The sequence below is a fragment of the Cyanistes caeruleus genome, chromosome 2 (genome assembly GCF_971803275.1).
Source record: "Cyanistes caeruleus chromosome 2, bCyaCae1.hap1.1, whole genome shotgun sequence".
Taxonomy (NCBI): Eukaryota; Metazoa; Chordata; class Aves; order Passeriformes; family Paridae; genus Cyanistes; species Cyanistes caeruleus.
Window position 1 is genome coordinate 6,123,895 of NC_141702.1, and position 19,431 is coordinate 6,143,325.

The 19,431-nt window shown below is 41.5% G+C and overlaps 1 protein-coding gene and 2 long non-coding RNA genes across 9 annotated transcripts in view; 2 read left to right on the forward strand and 1 right to left on the reverse strand.

Moving 5' to 3' along the window:
• Positions 1 to 14,731, forward strand: LOC147654573 (uncharacterized). 2 transcript variants are annotated; one of them, XR_015282681.1, is made up of 6 exons: positions 1 to 193; positions 757 to 864; positions 6,783 to 6,879; positions 8,047 to 8,109; positions 12,515 to 12,685; positions 14,551 to 14,731. It is a non-coding gene; the product is annotated as an uncharacterized LOC147654573 (long non-coding RNA). The 2 variants fall into 2 exon arrangements; XR_015282680.1 differs by lacking the exons at positions 6,783 to 6,879; positions 8,047 to 8,109; positions 12,515 to 12,685; positions 14,551 to 14,731 and adding an exon at positions 1,387 to 3,037.
• CYP39A1 (cytochrome P450 family 39 subfamily A member 1) overlaps positions 13,048 to 19,431 on the reverse strand; it is a 23,558-nt gene continuing 17,174 nt past the window's right edge. For 4 of the 6 annotated variants that reach the window (XM_086875627.1, XM_086875628.1, XM_023924272.2 and 1 more), the window contains 3 exons: positions 17,563 to 17,651; positions 14,632 to 14,719; positions 13,048 to 13,902 (listed from right to left, as the gene is read on the reverse strand). In XM_086875627.1, coding sequence (XP_086731753.1) covers positions 13,831 to 13,902; positions 14,632 to 14,719; positions 17,563 to 17,651 — 249 coding nt within the window. In that variant the 3' untranslated portion in view covers positions 13,048 to 13,830. The remainder of the gene's footprint in view (positions 13,903 to 14,631; positions 14,720 to 17,562; positions 17,652 to 19,431) is intronic. The other 2 variants (XM_023924271.2, XM_086875629.1) reach the window with 1 other exon arrangement.
• On the forward strand, positions 15,450 to 19,341 carry LOC147654574 (uncharacterized). Its single transcript, XR_015282685.1, has 3 exons — positions 15,450 to 15,537; positions 16,530 to 16,641; positions 16,749 to 19,341. It is a non-coding gene; the product is annotated as an uncharacterized LOC147654574 (long non-coding RNA).

The window sequence follows — 19,431 nt, forward strand, 5'->3', positions numbered from 1 at the left end:
AGCACTGGCCACGCCCCCAGTCCCACGGCGACGCGCCGGGAATCGGTGACCGGCGGGGCCCGTGAGGGGACGGGGGACAGAGGAGAGGGCACGGGGCATGTACGGGGACAGATGAGTGGGGCCAGGCGAGCGGGGCCAGGCGAGCTGGGCAGGGGATGTGTGAGGACAAAGGATGAGCGAGGACAAGTGACAGGTGAGTGGGGTCAGGTGAGAGGGACATAGGACAGGTGAGCGGCACAGGTGAGCGGTACAGGGCAGTGAGGGGACACAGGTGAGCCAAGGTAGGAGCTCGTGACAGTGTTTTGTGTTCTCATGGCAAAGCTGCTCTCAAGGTGTCGGTGCCCCCACCCTAAGGGTGAGGTGAGGTGGGATGGGATGGGATGGGATGGGATGGGATGGGATGGGATGGGAGTGAGGAGAGGTGGGGTAAGATGGGATGGGGTAGGGACGTACAGGATGGGTTGGAATGGGAATGAAGAGGGGTGGGATGGGTGGAGTAAGGTAGGGGAGAGGTGGTGTGGGATGGAATGGGATGGAGTGGAAAGGAAAGGAACAAAATGGAATGGAAATGAGGAGATATGGGGTAGGAGAGAGGTGGGATGGGATAGAATAGGAGTAAGAAGGGGTGATGGGATGAAGTAGGGGAGAGGTGGGGTGGGATGCAGACAGAAGCAGGATGGACTTCCTCACACTGCCAGGGCACCTCACTGTGGTTTTAATGACAACCTCTCAGTCCCTCCTGTGGTGATGTTGCAGGAGTCCTGATTACTCTGGAGGATGGAGCTCCCTGACCACCAGCACCCAAACTGTCCTTTCAAGTGAGTGAGCTCCATCTGGGATGGAGCCAGTTCTTCAGGCTAACAGGTGAATCAGGGGGATTTCCCCACTACGGATGATGGCAGAAGAAGCATTTGTGTGGGGCTTTAAAACAACATCACATTTACAATGGAAAAAGGCTGATGCTGGTTATGATTTTAAAAAGAGAAAACCCTCCGCTGCCCCCAAGGCATGTTTTATTAAAGGAAGGGCTATTTTCTCTCTCCCAGCTGTATATTTGAGGCTGCTAAACATCAGAGGCTAACACTGATTTTCTGTGGTCTCTTCACTTTAGAATGTAATACAAAGGGATTTAATCAATAGGGTGATACAGAAACATAAATAGGTTTTTGTAAAGATGGCTTTGAAAATCTATAGAATGTAATGAAGAACTAGAAGGCTCCCATGTAATTATTAAATAACCTATAAAATCTATGTAAGGAATAATTCTCCATTAGTTAAAAATATATAAAAATATGTGTGCCTTTTATAGCAGCACTTTCCAATAATAGGAGAAAATAAATGGTGTGAAGAATAAAATCAATAGCGTATCCCACCTCATATCTGCAGACAGCAAAGAGCAATGCACTGGAGACTGCTGTATTTGCAACAGAAGAGTTCCTTTCTGGCCCCTCAACAAAGGACTGACTTATGCCTTGATGCATATCTGGTTAAGACCCCTTTCAGGATTTCTCTCAATTCTACTTTTATTTTTAAATGTATAATAGATAACTTATAATAGTAATTATTATTTTCATTGGTTTGTCCTTGTGCCTAAAATATCGATCTCTGACCATGATCTTACTGCTTTAGGCATTATGCAGAAGAGTAAGCAAGTTATGGAACCAAAGATGTTACTATATAAACTAATGAGGTTTTAAATCAAATAATTTGCTTGTTGTTTTTTGTTTTGGGAATTAAACCTGGTAGGATATTTTCCTTTGTCTCCATTTATGAGTTTTCCCTTTGCATGATGTGTTATTTTAATATTCTGCGTAGGAAGAGCATCCACTGGGCTTTTTCTGTCCTGCATTTTATGTTATACAATTTCCTTGTGTCTTCTCATCTCCATCCTCTTAACTGTATCTTGTGTTTCAATTTTTATTAATTTTCATATTGGGAAGAATGTTTTTATTGTGATGAAGCTGTCCTAGCCTATGTATTTCCTTGTAGTAAAATTGTGGTAAAGTAGGAATCTCTTGCAGTTTTGAAAGCAAGCTAACCCATGCTCAGGAAAAATCAGAAAAGGCAAGGTCAGCACTATGGGTTTATATGCATCCAGGCACCATTGCTAAGATGAAGGGGAAAAAAACCCTAAATTCCACTGATTGCAGTAAAATGTCCTTCAAAGCAGATAATTATAAGAATGGAAGCAATTGCAGAATTTTAATATCCCCTGTTATAAGCATTAAAGATTTCCATTAGGAAAGGTCACAAAATAATACATTATTTAGACATGGAAAGATGGTGTTGCCACAATAATAGGATTGAGCAATTGAGAGAAAGTCCTTTGTGGAGTCCCACCCTTCACCCCAGAGCTGTTCAGGCCATGCACCCTGTGCCTCTTAAAGGCTGTGGCCATCTTCCCACAACCCAAGTAGTTGTAGAGTGCCAAAACCTGGAGGAAGCTGTAATTCTGGAAAGGATACCAAAGGAGGTGATAAAACAGCTGCTACTTGCAGGATCCACAAGCAGTGCTGTGAGCTCATCCCACAGAACTGAGTGGGAGTTTGTTACTGATATCCCAGAGCACAGGCTTTGCCCGTCTCCTCCGACTCCTGAGCTGCTCATTATCTTCAGTCTGCACCTGCTTCCCATCTCCAGATTTAATCTGTAAGCAAAAGTGGCCTCTCAAGTGTGCTGAAGCAGCTACAGAGAATTTCAACACAACTGAAGCACTGTAACCAAAAGATTTTGCCCCCTGACAATGTTACCTTGATTTCTGATCATCAAAATACAAACCCTGTCTAAGTCCTTCAGCCTTTGCAGATGTTTTGTTGACAAATTCTCCTTTTTTCAGAATAAGCAACTAAGTAATCCCTGAAAATTGGTAGAAGCTGAAGAAATCAATGCTTCATCTTTTACATTTCTGTTCACTGGGATAATCCCAATTTCTTTGGCCAGATATGGATTATGATTTCTTGCAAATGTCTGAGTCTGGAGATTAGAATGGATAAAGAAAATAAAATTAATGTTGACTCTGTCAGCATTATAATCTCAATTGTTTCTGTTACTTTTTTAGAACATAAAAAACACAGTTGGATCCATCTAGCTCTTTTTTTTTTTGTCTCCAGCAGACAAGACTGGATGCTTAGTAAATCAGTGTAAAAATAGGCTCTATGTTCTCCTATTTACCTTAGAATCTTACAGCTACTAGGGAGGTAGGGATTTCTGGAACTCATAGTTGAATCCAAGTTACTTGGCTTAGTAGGTACCAGTGGTCCTGTTCTCTAGGAGTTTTTTACTCTTTTTGAACCCATTTGTGGTTTTGCTTTCCACAATGTGCTGTGACAGCATAGTTCTTCACTGCGTAAAAAAAGTTTCAAGTCTTATCCCTCTTTCAGTGTTCCTTTGTTATAGAGGCAGTAAATTTATTGTTTATACCTTCTCACCATCATTATAGGACAAGGTGGATTGACTTAAGATCAAGAAAGAGGACAGGTTTACATTAGATATTGGGAAGAAATTCTTCTCTGTGAAGCTGTAGAAGCTTTGACACAGGTTGCCCAGAGAAGCTGTGGAAGAGGGCACATCCCTGGAAGTGTTCAAGGCAAGACTGGAGCAACCTGGTCTAGTGGAAGGCATTCCTGCCCATGGAAAGGGTTGGGACAGGATGATCTTTTAGGTTCCTTCCAACCCAAACTATTCTGTGATTACTTTCTAGCCTTTAATTGGATTTCCATCCAGATATCCCTTTTTCAATTTAATGTGGTTTTCTCCATTTTCACTGTGAGACTTTATCACCATCCTCTCTAGCCCATCTAATTTTATAAGAAAACACTACTTTGAAACTTTGATTCTGCCAAAACGACTGTTGGATTTTGCTAGGTCTGGAATAGACAAGAGCAGTCTGGCCAAGGGACTTTGAATAACTCTGAACATCTGGGCTAAAGAGTCCCATGACTCTGGGGGTCCCCTCATCATCCAAGGAGGAAGCTACTGATTCTTAACATTCAGTTCCCCTTTTTGACCACTTCCTAGCCCCACAATGACAGTTCCAGAGGGCTTTCCACTTCAGTCTCCAGATCTCCTGGAGTGCTGGAACCAGTGTTTGTGTGTGTGTGTGTGGTTGGGGTTATTTTTACCCCTGTGCATTGCTTTGTACTTATCACTGCTGAACTTCATCTGCCAGTTTATCACCCAGTCACTCAAGGCAGTAAGACAACATTGCCTCAACACCTCTCCAGAGTCTCTGTGTGCTCAGCAACTGCAGAGCAGCTTAGCTGCAACATATTATAGAGACAAGCAAAAATGTGCAAAGCAAACGCTTTTTGCTTTTTATCTACAGAACATTTTACATCATTCTGGGTATAGGAATAATAATTTCACAACTGAAAAATTCCTGCAGGAAAGGAAACTATCCTCCACCTGCTGTAGTATTTCAGTGCCTGTAGTCCCTTGTACATATTACTCCATGCAGGTGGATCATGGAGTGGAGCTGTTTCCTTTGGGGCCTTGGATATGCAGGGAAGCACATGCTCCAGCTGGGATGTCTGTTCTCTCCAAATCTGGTGTGTGGGGGTCAGGCAAGTGTGGAGAAGAACCTAGAGCTGCTTCCAGCAGCTAAAGGGGCTACAAGAGAGCTGAATAGGGACTTTTATTAGGGGCATGGAGTGGTAGAACAAGGAAAAAGACCTTAAGCTGAAGGAAGGCAGGATTAAATCAAGTATTGGGAAGAAATTCTTCCCTATGAGAGTGGCGAGGCCGTGGCACTGGCTACCCAGAGAAGATGTGGCTGCCCCATCCCTGGAAGTGCCCAAGTTTTGGGTTGGATGGGGCTTGGAGCAATGTTGTCTAGTGGAAGGTGCCCCTGCCCATAGTAGGGGATGGAATGGGATGATCCTTAAGATCCCTTCCAACCCAAACCAGTCTGTGATTCCATAAGAACCTGTGGCACTGCTCTGGAACCCCTGAGCTTCCACCTTTGCAGTGGGACTGCATTTGGCTTTGTTGCTCCCTTAGTTCCCTTTCTGGCATATCCCTGTTATTTCTGAGCATCTTCAGGAGCAGACAGAGGTCAGACAAGGAGCTTGTGTCTTTTAAGGCAACGAGAACAGGAACAAAGAATCTTTCTGTTTTACATCTACTTCAGAGAATGAGAGCTGCTGGAAAAAAAATAAAGGGCTTTTTTGTTTCACATTGCAAAAATTCCTTATCTAACATAAAGTCCCCCAAAACAGAAATTTACTATCTTATAGCTAACCCTCAGCTTTAAAGACAGCACAACTGGCACGTCCCCATTTCTATTGAAGGAATATTTTTAACGAAGAGATGTTTTTTCAGCCTAGATGCATGATAGATCAAGGGGAAAAACAGGTTTCATTGACTTTTAAAACAACCTCCATCTCAAGAAAGAAAAACACAAACCTTTTGTTCTATAACAAACAACATCCTTACAGTACAAGTGCAGCTCTCAAATCTGAAATATTATGGCCAGATGCAAATTGCCACATTTGAATGAGGATGCTGAAATAGAAGGTTTTCATTTTGTTCCTTGTTTCTTTAAACTGTTGTGGTTTATTCCTTATGTCCTTTTCCAAGTGGTCTCTCAGCAGAGTCCTGGACTGTTTATTTCATAATTGGTTCATTAGGTCAAGGCTTGTACAGGCTACTGTGCAAATTCAAAAGCAATCTTGGAGGTGTAGCCACAATTCAAGAGCATGACTGATGATGTCAGCCCAAATTCCACAAGAATAAACTGTGGTTTGCTGCCATATGTTTGTTAACAAGTAGAAGCACTTAGTTTCTAGGATTTACCCAAGTCAAACTACAGGAAGCTGAAACATCTGGCTTGTCAAAATGGTCACAAGGTTATGGAGGCAATGACAAAGATGTCAGAAAATTCAGTCCAGGGAATGAGCACAGTTCAAACACAACATAAGTTCAGTATCTAAACACACTGTCTTACCTTTCTGATGCACTGATTTCTTTATTTTTTTAGATTTTAATTCTCCATGAATGAAACTCCCATGTATTTTGAGGAAATGCTAAACATCATGATGGTTTTTAGCAATTCTTACCACCTCTCCTGCTATTTCTTACATTTGTGATGAGAATTATTAGAAGTGACTTGCCCATTGTGACCCAAATGGAAATAAAAAAATGCAATGAGCCATAGCTATGTGACCTCAAGCCAAACACTTCAAACTCATGTACCTAAATATAGACACCTAAATAAATGGCCTGGTTTTCAGGAGCACTGTGTGACTGTCAGAGTTGTAAGTGCTCTGAAAAATCAAGATGTTTATTTAGGTATCCAAATGCAGACTAAGCTTATGAATTTATTATTTAATTTCCTTCAGAACGTAAACAGATAGGAAAACAAAGCTACCAGAAATTCTATTTTTATATGTGCTAATTAGAAGGCCACAGAGTGTAACTCACTGCAAGACACAATTTACTCCTCTAAAGCAAATATTGTGGTAATTAATGTTTATTATTTGTTGAGAAGCAGAATTTAGGAGCCCTAGTTCTGAAGAAGTGTTAGGCAGGTTTGATGGAGAAGTCCACTTGTGTGAGATTTCTTTGCCTTTTATTAATCTTTATCCTTAATTATGGAGATTGACACAGGAAGGCTTTACAAAATGTCATTTTAAGGAGCCTTGTTTATATTGAAAGATTATTTAAAAAGATTTAGATGTTTCAGTCTCCTTAAGTGTGATCCATAATCTTCAGCTTTCTTGTATTTTTCTTTCTTCTCTGAAATTTTCATTCATTATTCTGACACTGTTAAATGACTACTGAAGGCATAATTGGAGTATCATAGGAAGTAGAAGACTGCGTTGTTAGACAGCATGACACTACATACATATCCAGTTAACAGAAAATAAGCACCTCAAGCAGGTAAGTAATGATTGAGACTGTATTTTTGAGCCTGAATTGCACCTACAAGTGAAAACTTAATTTTTCAACACTTCTACTAAGACATAGTTTGCTTATACACTTTACCTTTTTGTATGCTTGTATTTATATCTTTGCTTTTGTATATTCAGCACTGATTTTCTAGAGATCACATCAGTGACTGACAGTGGACAATGCCAGTGCCTCTGTCCTGCCAGTTCCTCGTGCAAGGGGAACACTGGGGATGACAAAATGGAAACGGTCTTGGTCTTGACTCTTGGGCAGTCAGAGTTTCCACAGCACTGAGTCACTGCAGCAGAGCAATCTCTAAGGAGTGTCCTCCTTCCACATCAGCCAGAGGGAAGGCTCTGCCCCTTCCTCCTGCTGTCCCAGCAGTGTGACACAGCTCCAGAAGGGATAGCCAGTCCATTCAAGAGTTATCTCCTACCAAGGCACTGATCTGCTGGGCTTACCCTTGCAGTATTGCACTCCAGCTTTTCAGGTATTTTGCAGCCTGGATGTCTGAAAAACCTGAAGGAAAATGTAAGCTGAGTTTACAGCTGAGCTGGGAAGGGGGGAAAAGAGCACTATTGAAGTTCCTAGGGAGAATAGAAACAGTAAATGGACGATAAAAAAGGAAAATATGAAGCAGGGCCTCTAGTCTGGTTGTGCCCTGACTGCTCCAGGGCCACCTTGGAGAGCAGCCTGCTATGCCATTAATGTCCTGTTCAGCCAGCCTACCAAGACATCCAGTGGCATGGCACACTTCCAGGCTGTGACATCCAGAGGCATGGCACCTTCCCTGGCTGTGAGAGTTCAGAGCCCAGCAGGCAGGACAGCCCCAGCTTCCACCTTTGACCCCTGTACCAAGGTGCTAATACTGGCAGGTGTCTGTGTGGAGGGGTAAATGTTCCTTGCGCGTGTGGCAGCTCAGGGCAGATGTGATTGCAATAAATCACCTGGATTTGTCCTGGCTTGTGGATGTTTAGAGAACTCATTTCCTACAGACCCACATGCCTGAATGTACAGACTGTGCATGTGCACAAAACCTCTGAACCAGGCTGCGAGACCAGAGTCTGCTGGAAAAGTTTAGCTGGATATATTGATTAATACCCAAAGGACAAAATAAAACCATCTCCTGCTGATTCAGGCCTCTTTATTTATTTTAAGGAACAACTAGATCATTGTGATGAAACTGGCTTTTAACAAAGTGGTGCTTGATTTCACTTCATGGTAAGTAAAGACCAGTTGGCAGGTTTTCAGATAGTAAAATATTCCTTGGTTTATTTTCTCAGAAAAGGGAACTTCAAACCTCAGCTTTAATGCCTGAAAACACCCTAGTAATTATCCTTTTTTATCTGCGTATTATTCCAGTTCTATAAACAAGCTTAAAATAGTAAATTATAATATTAAGATTTGGGCAGAAGAGCATCAAAGGCAATATCTTCAGCTCTAGTGAATTACTTAAAGAGCAGAACTCTGAGTATCTCGCACTGCTTATCCATTTTAACCTGGGAATCACATTCAGGGAGCCATGTCATGATACTGGAATCACTTGATTTTCTTGTATCGAGCAAACAGGACACACTTAATGCTTTTCTGAGCATAGACAGTTTTCAGAATAAAGGTCAGATAAAAGGCCAGTGCCTTGAAAGTGCCTGTGTATCTGTGTCAGCAGTTACAAAGACCAACACTATGAACCCCATGTGTTTAATTCAAACATATCAAGTCTGGCTACAATTGAGATCTTTGAGGGGAACATGTGACAGAGCCCCATCTTCAGCTTGGATCCTGCTTTACCAGTGCAAGACCCCACAGCAAGAGTAGTTTGGACATGCAGTGCTGAGGGACCACATCCACAGAGCCTTTCTTGGCTCTTATTTGGGTCAGATCTTCACCAAAATCACTGGTAATTGCCTCTGAGCAAGGACACAGGAAAAAAGGAATTCCAAGTCTTTCCATTCCCTAATTATGCTTTGTAAAGAGCATGTTCCTCCTTAGGTTTAGATTTCTCTGCCCAGCTGTGATTACATGATCTGAGTATTATGCATTCAGAAAAAGATGTTTTCTGCCTTTGTGAACTACCTAGAAGTTGCTATATGGAAGCAGAATGCCCATATAGATAATTTAGGTCTTCAGACTCTCCTGGTTTATGTTTTCAGATTCCTGAAAAGTAATGAGGTTGCCTTTTCCTCCTCCCTTCACCCCAGGAATGCAGAGACTTCACAGCAAGAGCTTCTATTATGGAAAAATGGGCAATTTTGTTGTCAGGACTATTCATATAGAAATGTCATTTCAGTGCTTGGTAAATCAATTCCATTTCATCATCTGCAGTCAGAATCTGTTCATTTTCATTTCAGCCCACTGCAAAAAAGGCACAGCAAGCTCCAAAGGCCCATCCACTATTGGAGAGCTCTGATCTCTCTCAAATTTATCAGGAGCCGTTTGCAATCACAGCCAGGGCTGTTACAGCACTATTGATGGGAGATGCAGGATCTCTCTCAAGCACTGACATTTTTGTTTTTTTAACTAAAATCCATGTTAGGGTCTTCAAGCAAAGTATCCCATGTGACAGTCATTTGCCATCACTCCTTCCTCACTTCCCCTTTTCAAAGCTGGAAAGATGATGTATGGCATACCTAGAGTGGGAAAAGTGCAGCTAGGAATGTTAGAGTATAGCTGTACTTCCTGCTCACTGGCAGATGCTACTCATTTTATAATTATCTATTCTAGATAATGCTCCTCCATAGGGCTTGGTTTTATAAAAGGAAGTTGTCTTTTCACTTGACAAGAAACTTGTCCATAGTCTTTAAATGCCAAGCTTTGCATTAAAAACAAAGTATTTCTGAAGACTGTGGGGTACAGCTGTTTCATCATCCTCTTAAAAACTGAATTAAGAGATTTAAAATATTTCTCTTGAGTGTTTTGACTGTAACTCTAGAAGTAGTGTCATTTACCAGTAGCATACATCTGGAAAAAAGATAGCTCATCCAAAGCCTTCCAGACAGCCATTGCTATCAATAACCAAGCAGGAGTGCACTGATGAGTGGGAACAAAACTTACACCTTTTAAGCCATACAGACTTTGCAGCAGTGCGTAATTGTCATTATTACCCCAGCGTGAGGAAACAGGGATGAAGTGATTCACCCAAAGAGCACAGTGAGTCAATAGGGGAGCTGGGAATAGAGTGCAGAATTCCCTGCATTATCCATTGGAGACCTCAGATAATATCATTTTATAAATGCTCTATCTTTATAAAGACTACAGTGCTATAATTATCCTCCCAGGACTCTCATGGAAACAAGATATTTATAACTCCATTAAGCCTTTCCTGGTAATTTTATGATCAAAGTGAAAAACCCAAATAATGCTGTGCCAATCAGTCGCATGTCCAATGTCATCCAGAATGGCCACATGATGAAAGCCTCTCCTTGGCTGTTGCAATTAAGTGCTTGCTATCTTTTGAATGCCTTTCCTGTGTCCAATTCCCCTTCTACCACATGGAAGACAGGGAGTATTTTTTGCAGTGTGATGAGCCATGCATTTAGAATGTACCAAATAACTGGGAAAGATCCTTGTTGCCAACAAAGCCTACTGGTTTGGGCTATAAATGCTTCCTAAAATCCTTTCATGTGTGCCAGGCTCACCTAAAATGAGTAAAGCCACCTCAGTATTTCCACTAACCTTTGTACGTCCTTAAAATTGCAACAGAGATGCCAAGACTAACTGTAAACAAGGGTTAGGGACTTAGGCTTTTGGACCCTGGTTCAGCAAGGCACTTAAGCCTGTGCTTAAATCAAAATCCATTCTTATTCCCCAGATCCATTTTAAGTGTTTGTTTAAAGCAAAACACATGCTTAAGTCAAGTTTTGCTTGGCACAGTCCTTAAGCCCACACAGAGCAAGGGCCTTAAAATTAATTTCTTTTTGAGGGGAAGTCATTATTTTTAGCCCACCTCTCAGTGGCCACAGCACTATCTTTTAGTCCCCAGACAGCTATTCTGAGGTGTACATACAGAGCCTAAACTTCTGGATTCTGTGACAATCAGTGGCACAGAAAAGTGAAAGACCACTTGAAATACTTTACTTGAGAGCAGCCTTAGGGAAGGCTCATTAGAGGGAAGACATGAAAGAAGTTGTGATTATTCTGGGAGGTGGCTGCTGATACTGTGGGTGATCTTTTCACTGTGCTGACTGGAGAAGATTCACTTACAGGAGGTCAACAATTTTAACTCAAAATGTTTTCAGGAGGTTTGTGTTTCCACAGGAAATTCATGATTTCAGGGGAAATGATTATACTCTCTTCAAAAGTATAAAAAAATATTTGGCTGGAATGTGCTAGTTTCCTTTTTCTTTTTTTCTCTGAAACACTTCTTTGATACACAATTATTAAAGGAAAATTCATATAACAGAGTTTCATTTCTCATTCCTTGTAACACTAGATTTCCTGTCTCATTAAGACAACTATTCCCATGGTTTCACTGACTTTCAACACTGAAATTTATCAGGTAGATCTAGTCTTTACCTAATGTCTGGAGGAGGAACAATTACATTTTCTAAGATGATTTTTGAGGGATGCTCCACTGCTTTCCCTTTAACATCCAGACTTCATACAGAAGGTAAAAATAAAAAAAGGTAGCTTGAAATACATTTTATTTCTCTGTGGGCTTACAAATCTTTGGCTTCTTATAGTCTTGTGGTAATGGCATGGATAAAACCTTACCCTGACTCCTGCTACTAATATGTAGGACAGCTTTCTCACAGCAGGGAGAGTCAGGTAAGAGGACAGATCTCCCATGGAAATTTGGTACTGCTGTATTTAAGCAGATTGGTCAAGCACTTGAAGAGGAATAATTTAGGTACTCATAATCCACTCCTGCGCAGGGTATCGCAATGACCTTTTAATGCCCATTTAACCCTGTCCCATGGGAAAGCCTTTCACTCCCCCAGAAGTTTCTGGATTATTTCCAGGCAGAAGACCCCTTTTAGCTCTATCACTTCACCACCACATTGCTTTACTATCCACCTCCCTTGTTTTTTAACACCTTGGAAAGTACAGGAAGTGCCTGGAGCTGTCATCCACCACAGGGCAGTGATGGGATCCCATAGTCAGGCCCACTTTTCTTCATCTCTGCCATGAACAGGTATTTCTTTTGTGCCAAAAGCCTGCATTTCTAATAAGATATGTCCTGCCTTTCAGGACTCATATTTTCATGGCTGACTCTAGTCTGATTGAGAGTTGCTAAATTCAGTAGCCCCACAGAGATGAGGCTGCTGCAGCTCCACACCCCTAGGTCCAGCAGACACATCCACAGATGTGTAAAATGTGTGTATGCACTGATGGTTCCAGTGGCCAGCTCAGACAGAAACACTCAGCACTCAGACAAACACCACCAGTGGCCTCATCCTGCTCTGGCAGATTGGGGTGAAGGTCTGTGAGTGCAAAATATTTGTAAAAATCATCGCAGAGTCATAGAATGGTTTGTATTGGAAGGGACCTTAAAGATCACCCAGTTCCAATCCCCTGCCATGAGAAGGGCCACCTTCCACTAGACCAGGTTGTTCTAAGGCCCATCCAGCCTGGCCTTAAAAATATTATGGCCATTTCCAAATTTTAAAATTAAAATATACACTTCCAGGTAATACCACACATTAAATCCAAGGGAATGGCTTTCAGTTATGGAGGAGACACTGGTACAGCAATAAGGATTGCAGCTCTTGCACAGTTAACCATTATGGGCTAAATTAAAAGTTGGTTGAATAATTTTCCAGACATATCAATCATTGAAGTTGTTCTATCCATCACAAAGGTAAGTCAACCATGTAAGGAATTATACAGTGTGTTATTTTCCTGTGCATGCTATTCCCATAGTTTATACTGTTATTGAAACTATTTGTGTGAGGGGTTTTTTTTGTAAATACTTTTTAAATTATGAATAATCTTTACTTATAAGACTAAAAATACATGCCAGCTATTATTGTCTATGAAATCTGACAGCAGTAAAAGTGTTGGTACCTGAACTTGTTTGACAGCTTCTTCAAACAACTTTTACTCAGTATTCTTTACAGGATTAAATATTCTTATATTGGTGCATTTTGTTCTATAACTCTGTGGTAGGGAAAGCAAAAGTGTTCTAGATATTACACAACCAGGCTCATGAGCAGGAACAGCTTTCCTTGCAATCACTTTTTATTGGAAGGCAAACATTACAGTCAAACTTTTATTGCAAATTCATGCAAGGACTGATTCTGAATCCTGTGGAGCAAAGCTCAGCAGAAATTTTAGGCACTTGCTTCAGTGGAACAAGATCCCAAACGCTTGCATTTTTTCCATTACAAATTCATTTTATTTGCAATAAGTTGGCACTGGTTGTAGGTAGAGCAGGCCAGACCTTCACCTGCCCACACAGGCAGTGACACACAAGTCACTGCAGTTTATCAGGATGTGGAGCTGATCCAGAGGTCTCTGTCAGACTGTCCTGGATTTTGTGCACACCAGCATCAGTTTTTTTGTTGTTACCAATGTGATTTCTTAGCAAGAGGCACCAGTTTGGCCTTCGTTTGAAGCACCCTGCAGGAAGCAGTGACCTGGCCAAGGGAGATGCTTCTCCACTGGTTCTGGCACAGCTTCCATGCAGGATTTCCAGATTACTGCAGCTTTTTGTCCTGAATGTTTGGTTGGTGAGTTTAGTGTATCAGATTTGCAAAGTCTGTGAATAACTGACCCACAAATTATGAATGCAGCAGGCGAGCTTGGATTGAAGCACTGGGAGGTGGGCAGCCACAGGAGAGCACAGGTACAACTGCACTGGTTTGGCACAGCACAGTGTACAGCACTGAAAGCTGAAATCAAGAACTCTCAGAGAACCTGCCTGAAGATGTGGGATTGGGAAGCAGCTCAGTGGTTCATCCCTCCAGTCTGGGCTGGCAAAGAAAAGTCAGTGCTGCACAACTTTCATTCCCGGCATTTATACCGGACCCGTAACGGTGCCATGGGTTGTTGTGTCCCCACCAAATGTAAAGGGCTCTGAAGAAAGAAGAAAATCAGAAGAAACACTTCAGTTAGTGCAGTTAATGGAATTACCATTGTGCTTTAACATTAAAATATAAACATTCTTGTATCTTCGGTCTTAGAGAACCAAGACCAAATACCAAGAATTATTTTTTGGCTTTGCCAAATCCACTGAGTATGTTAATTCATAGTTAATTATTACTCCAGTCACTCTGCCAGGGTGACTCATGAGCTCTTAAGAAACTTGCAGTTTTGAATACTTTCAAAATACTCAAATAATGAAGTGGAGACTGTGCCATTCTCCCTTAAGTGTAAAATCTTTCTGTGTCACAGTTGCTCATTCAGTCTTACCCTAATCATTTACCTCCAACCCCTGAATATGTAGTGGAAGAGCACTATGAGTGTTACATGTGATTACATATTTTTAGATTATTAATGATCCCCTTCCATATTTACTGTTTTTGTGAGCAGTAAGTATCAAATCTCTGGTCATGTTTAGGCAATGATGAAACAAAACATTCTTGTAAGCACGTTGTTGTATAGACAGTGCAGCCCCACTAACTGGAATTGCTGGAATTACTCTGGATTTTCTGAGTTAAAAAAAGATAAGAGTTGTTCGTTACATGTTTTATGATACTACTCTCAAAATTTATGTAACCACAGTTAAACATGGTTGTTCAGCTGAGCCTGATGAATGAAGGCTATAAAGATGGGGAATGCTGCACAAATACATGGATCTCTTACCTCCTTTGGCACTGCATCCAACAGCAAAAATTCATACTTGTACAGGAACAGCACAACAAACAGCTGGATTTCCATGATTGCAAACCACCTGCAAGAAAAGGTAGGAAAACACTGGCCCTCCAGACTGACCATCACATGTGTGTTGTCATCAGGTAAGAAACAGGGTGTCTTTGATACATTTTACACTCTGTGCTTTAGTTCTGCCTGGAAGTTTGTCTTCCATAGGAAAACTGCTGTAGTTTGTTTGGGTTTGTTACCCAGCAAAGAACACAAAGGTGGCAGCTGCCCCTTCTTTCTGGTGAAGCACTGGACTGACAGCATCCCTCTGACACCTATTTTAAACCAGCTCCTTATCATTATGGATTTTTCCACTGTATAAACATTTATGTTCTCCTAACACTTGCTGACTTGAAATAACTTCCTAGGAGTGAGAAGGCAGTCAAACACAGAAAAGGCCATATGACTAATCGTGCTATATAAAGTTATATAATGCAGCTGGGAGCCTGGTGACATCAGAGAGCGGTGACAGTGGGAGTTATTATTTAATGCGTCACCATTAGGATGCAGTAGAAGACCCAAGGGCACAATTTCCTTTTTCTGTTACACTCTCCCAAAGGTCCTTCTTAGGCCAGAGAAGATTTTGGATAACTGCAGGTGAAATCCTCCAGGCTATTGGTTTTTAATGCTGATGTGTACAAGAGTTTTCTGCATTCACCAGTGTGGACCTATGTGAGGTCATGGGATTACTCACTTGCAGAGTTTAGACATAAGTCTTAAATACCCTGTTAAAATAGAATTACCACCTTGCTCTTCTACAGAGAAATGCTAGAAAACCTGGATAAAACATCTGTGGGGGAATTCACAGGGAAAGAGACTACATGACTGTACATGGAGTTGGCCTGGCAGGTATGAAGGGAAGCTAAAAAGCCTCACAGACCCAAGGTAACTTTTGCAGAGCCACCAGGCTTTGCTCATGGACCCACCCCAGGCTCTGGAGTAGGAAGATCCTTGTTTGTTTCAGCTTGTTTAGATCAGCTTCAGATCCAAATTACCCTCGTGATTTCACTCTGGAATTGCCTTGAGCTTTTGGTGGCCTTGGCTCAGGTGAGTCCAGTACAGAGATATTTTGATAGCTATTAGCCCAGCTCAGGTGGGATGCAGCCCAAGCTCCAAGCCTGCAGCACCATGCAAAATCCCTTCCAGTCCCAGCTCTGCACAGCAGGGCCCTGGACCCAGAGGGGACAACACAGCCATGCAAGACAAGCACAGTCACACAGGCAATAACCACCTGGTTTGACCAAAGTAGTCAAACTGACATGAATTTTTAATTTTAGGTAAAAAACATGACACAGAAATGGCTTTTTGGGAGCTCTTCCCACATCAGTTCAGTAGAATATTGGACAGATAAGTTATTTACTAGCTTTCAATTGGATGAAATTAGCTTTTAATTTTATGCTGAACTTTTGCAATGGAGAAATTAAATGTTTCATACATTTCATTTATAGACCTCAATACTGAGATAAATAAAAATGCATCCTAAACTTGACATATCATTGTTTCTTTAAGTCATATGAAGGAAATCTGCAACCTGGAATCCTTGCCACAACCCTTGATTTAATTTTCTTTTTTTTTCCAAGACCATCACATTATTCTTTTACAATTATTGCTGAAAAAGCTGAAAGTGTGTGTTACCATGTGGCCTGCCAAAGGGTCTGAAAGGGCTTTTTTGTCTCTCAGCAAGAAAAAGATTCTCCATCTGTTGTCTGTGTAGAAATGTTATACTTTTCTTTCTGAACAAAATTTTATTTCAAAGATGTTATCAAGTCCAGAGAACAGCCTGAACGAAGATATGGGTCAGGATATACAAACAAGCAACTTTCAGAAACATTGTTTTGCAGCTTCCCCTGTACCTGCAGATGCCTCTTGTGAATGTTGCTGTTGCCCTTGCTGGGAATGAGGCTGTGCTCAGATTTAGCTCAGGAATGTGGTACAAGCTACCGAGGTACAGCAGTAAGTGAGCACTTCCTTCTGGCAAGCCTAAATGGTGAAACCAGTTTTATTCATTTTGCTAATCCCTTCACAAAGTTTATCTGGCACTCATGTCTGTCTTGCCATAGGGTGGAGATTCCAAAATGCAGATCCTCTGCCACACCCTCCAGATTCCTTGCTCCATGCAGAACTCAAAGTAAAATGACTGGGCTTAAGGATTCTTGGTCACTTTTGTCTCAGAGAAGCCCAACTTTTGAAGGCAGAGGGTTGAGCACAGAGATGTTTGAACACAGGAACAAGGAGCAGCTGGCTCCCTGGGACTTGTTCCAGGAAGAGGGACAGCAGTGAAAACAGCAGAAGGAATGCAGGAAGTACCAAGGCTGGCATTACTGGAGGAGTGAAGTGAGACAGGACCTGCAGTTTAAGCCATAATACAATTTTGTGTGCCCTAATGGAAAGACCAGATTCAAACAGAGAGGAGTCAGTCAAGATACCTGAAGATCAACAGAGATGTCAATGGCATCACAGAGAATGGAAAGAGTCTCAGACCTGAGAAATGTTCTGTAGGTTTTTTTAGAACTGGTTTAAGGCAACCTAAATAACTGTCTGTAAAATGGTGTGTTTGGAAGTGGAGCAACTCTCCTGTGATGAAAAGAAACCTCAGCAGGGGCAGAGCCAGGCTGAATTTCCTCCCTGGGTGGGGGGCAATATTCCTTCATACACTGGTCTCAGATTCTGCCTGTTCATTGTGACTTCACCTGTCTTTTCCAGGAATTAAATTATTTTCAGAACAGTTTAAACAAGGTGCAGATGATGCTGAACATTAGGAGACCGACAAAGAGAAAAGCAAACACTTTATCTCCAAGAGTAAGAGAAGCCCAGTTCAAGAGAGTTGTTCTCTGCAGGGTTTGGGAATAAATAAACCCCAGCTGTTTCACTGACCTTCCTGGACACTGATGCTTCCCTCCTCCGAATGCCACAAAGCTGTCCAAGAAAGCATTCTTCTCTAAATTTGCCTCTTTCCAACGATCCTGTGGGAAGAAACTTTTTTTTTCCAAATCAGCCTTATATAAATAAAGCTTAACTTTATTTCTCCAAGCTAAAAATGACCTTGTACAGCTAATCCTCAATACAAAGTTGCATTAATACCATTTTTTTGCATTCAACCTGTTGGTATTAGAGTCTGGATCCAAAAGTCAACACCAAATCAGGGAAAGAAATTAGGGTCCCATTTGAAACATATTTAGGTGCCTTAAAATGCTGGAGAAGTTTTCAAAATCACCCCTAAAGCAGTTTTCCTATACCTCCTCATTTCCTAAATCCTGCATCTTAAGCTATTAAAATGCAACCTTCTCTTTTAAAATATATCTACAAATGCAAATGTTCAACCAGTACTGAGGGAAGCCTCAGCCACTCATTTTGTCAAATGACAAAACTGTGCCATGACACACACATAGCTCACACACACCTTCCACAGAAAAGATTTTCTAAGACACTCTGCACAGACAAATGCAAGGTCTATGAGCTTTAGCTGGTGTAAGCCGGTGTGTGAGAAGATGACTGATTCTCCACAAAAAACAGCTTCTCTGTACCCAAAGGGATCCCTGCTCCATCCTAAACTGCTTTGAGAGGAAAGGGACAACACAAGGAACAAGGCAATATGGGCTGAAGTTTTGGTGGGTGACACTGAGAGAAGCAAATCTCATGACTGCTGGATGACAAACTGTACCAGCCTCCACAAACTCAGTGCTACTCTGCCAAGTAACACCCTGTCAAGCTTCTGGTGGCAAACTCCTCTGATGAAGCTGTCCCAGAGAAGACATAATCTTGCATTTATCTATTTTAGGGGTTTTTTTTCAGCTAGGGCTGTTTAGAGCTTTCTGAGGAAGAAACCTGTCAGCATTAAAATCCAATAAAGAGAGAAAAAAAAATCTCAGTGGTGATGAAGCAAGGTCATACATTTGGAATGACAATGTTCAAGGGGTACTCACCTATTCCTCTTTAAAAAAAGGAAGAGTTCCTAAAAAATAAACTGCTGCATCAGAATTTCAGCTTCAGATTTCAAAGAAGCAGGAACTGTTAAAAGGGATTTCAAATTGGGAAGAGTTTGCTAGAAGGGAAATTTTGTTTAAATTACTCCTTAATGTATTTCTATAAAAAAAACAAACTGTTCTATATTGGATGGTGCTAAAAAGAGCAGTTACAAGCCTGCCCACACAGCCACCTGCAGTGGAATAATAATCAAGAAACTAGATTAACTACTGAATTAGCAGAGATAATACCTACAAGAAATCATCCAACAGGGAGAGGAGAATACTTAGAATAACAGAATTGGTTAGGTTGGAAAAGACCTCTAAGATCATCAAGTCCAACATTAACCCAGCACTGCCAATCCACCACTAATCCACATCCCCAGGTGCCACACCTACACATCTAAATCCCTCCAGGGATGGTGATCCCACCAGCCTGTTCCATTTCCTGACAGCTCTCTCAGTGAAGAAATTTTTCCTAATATCCAGTCCAAACCTCTCCTGGCACAGTTTGAAGCTGGTTCTTCTCATCCTATCAGTTGTTACTTAAGAGAAAAGACTGATCCTCACCTGGCTGCACTCTGCTTTCAGGGAGTTACAGACAGTGATAAGATGAGGATCAAAGGGATATTAAAGTAGTACCACATTACCTGGAACATGTCACTGAATTAAAAAGTCTTTTTTATTCCTACAGGCTTCTCCTTTATGTCTCTGTATTCAAGACCATTCTCCAGCCAGATTTAAGCATGTTTGTCCATATGCTTTTATTGTAAAATAAGTG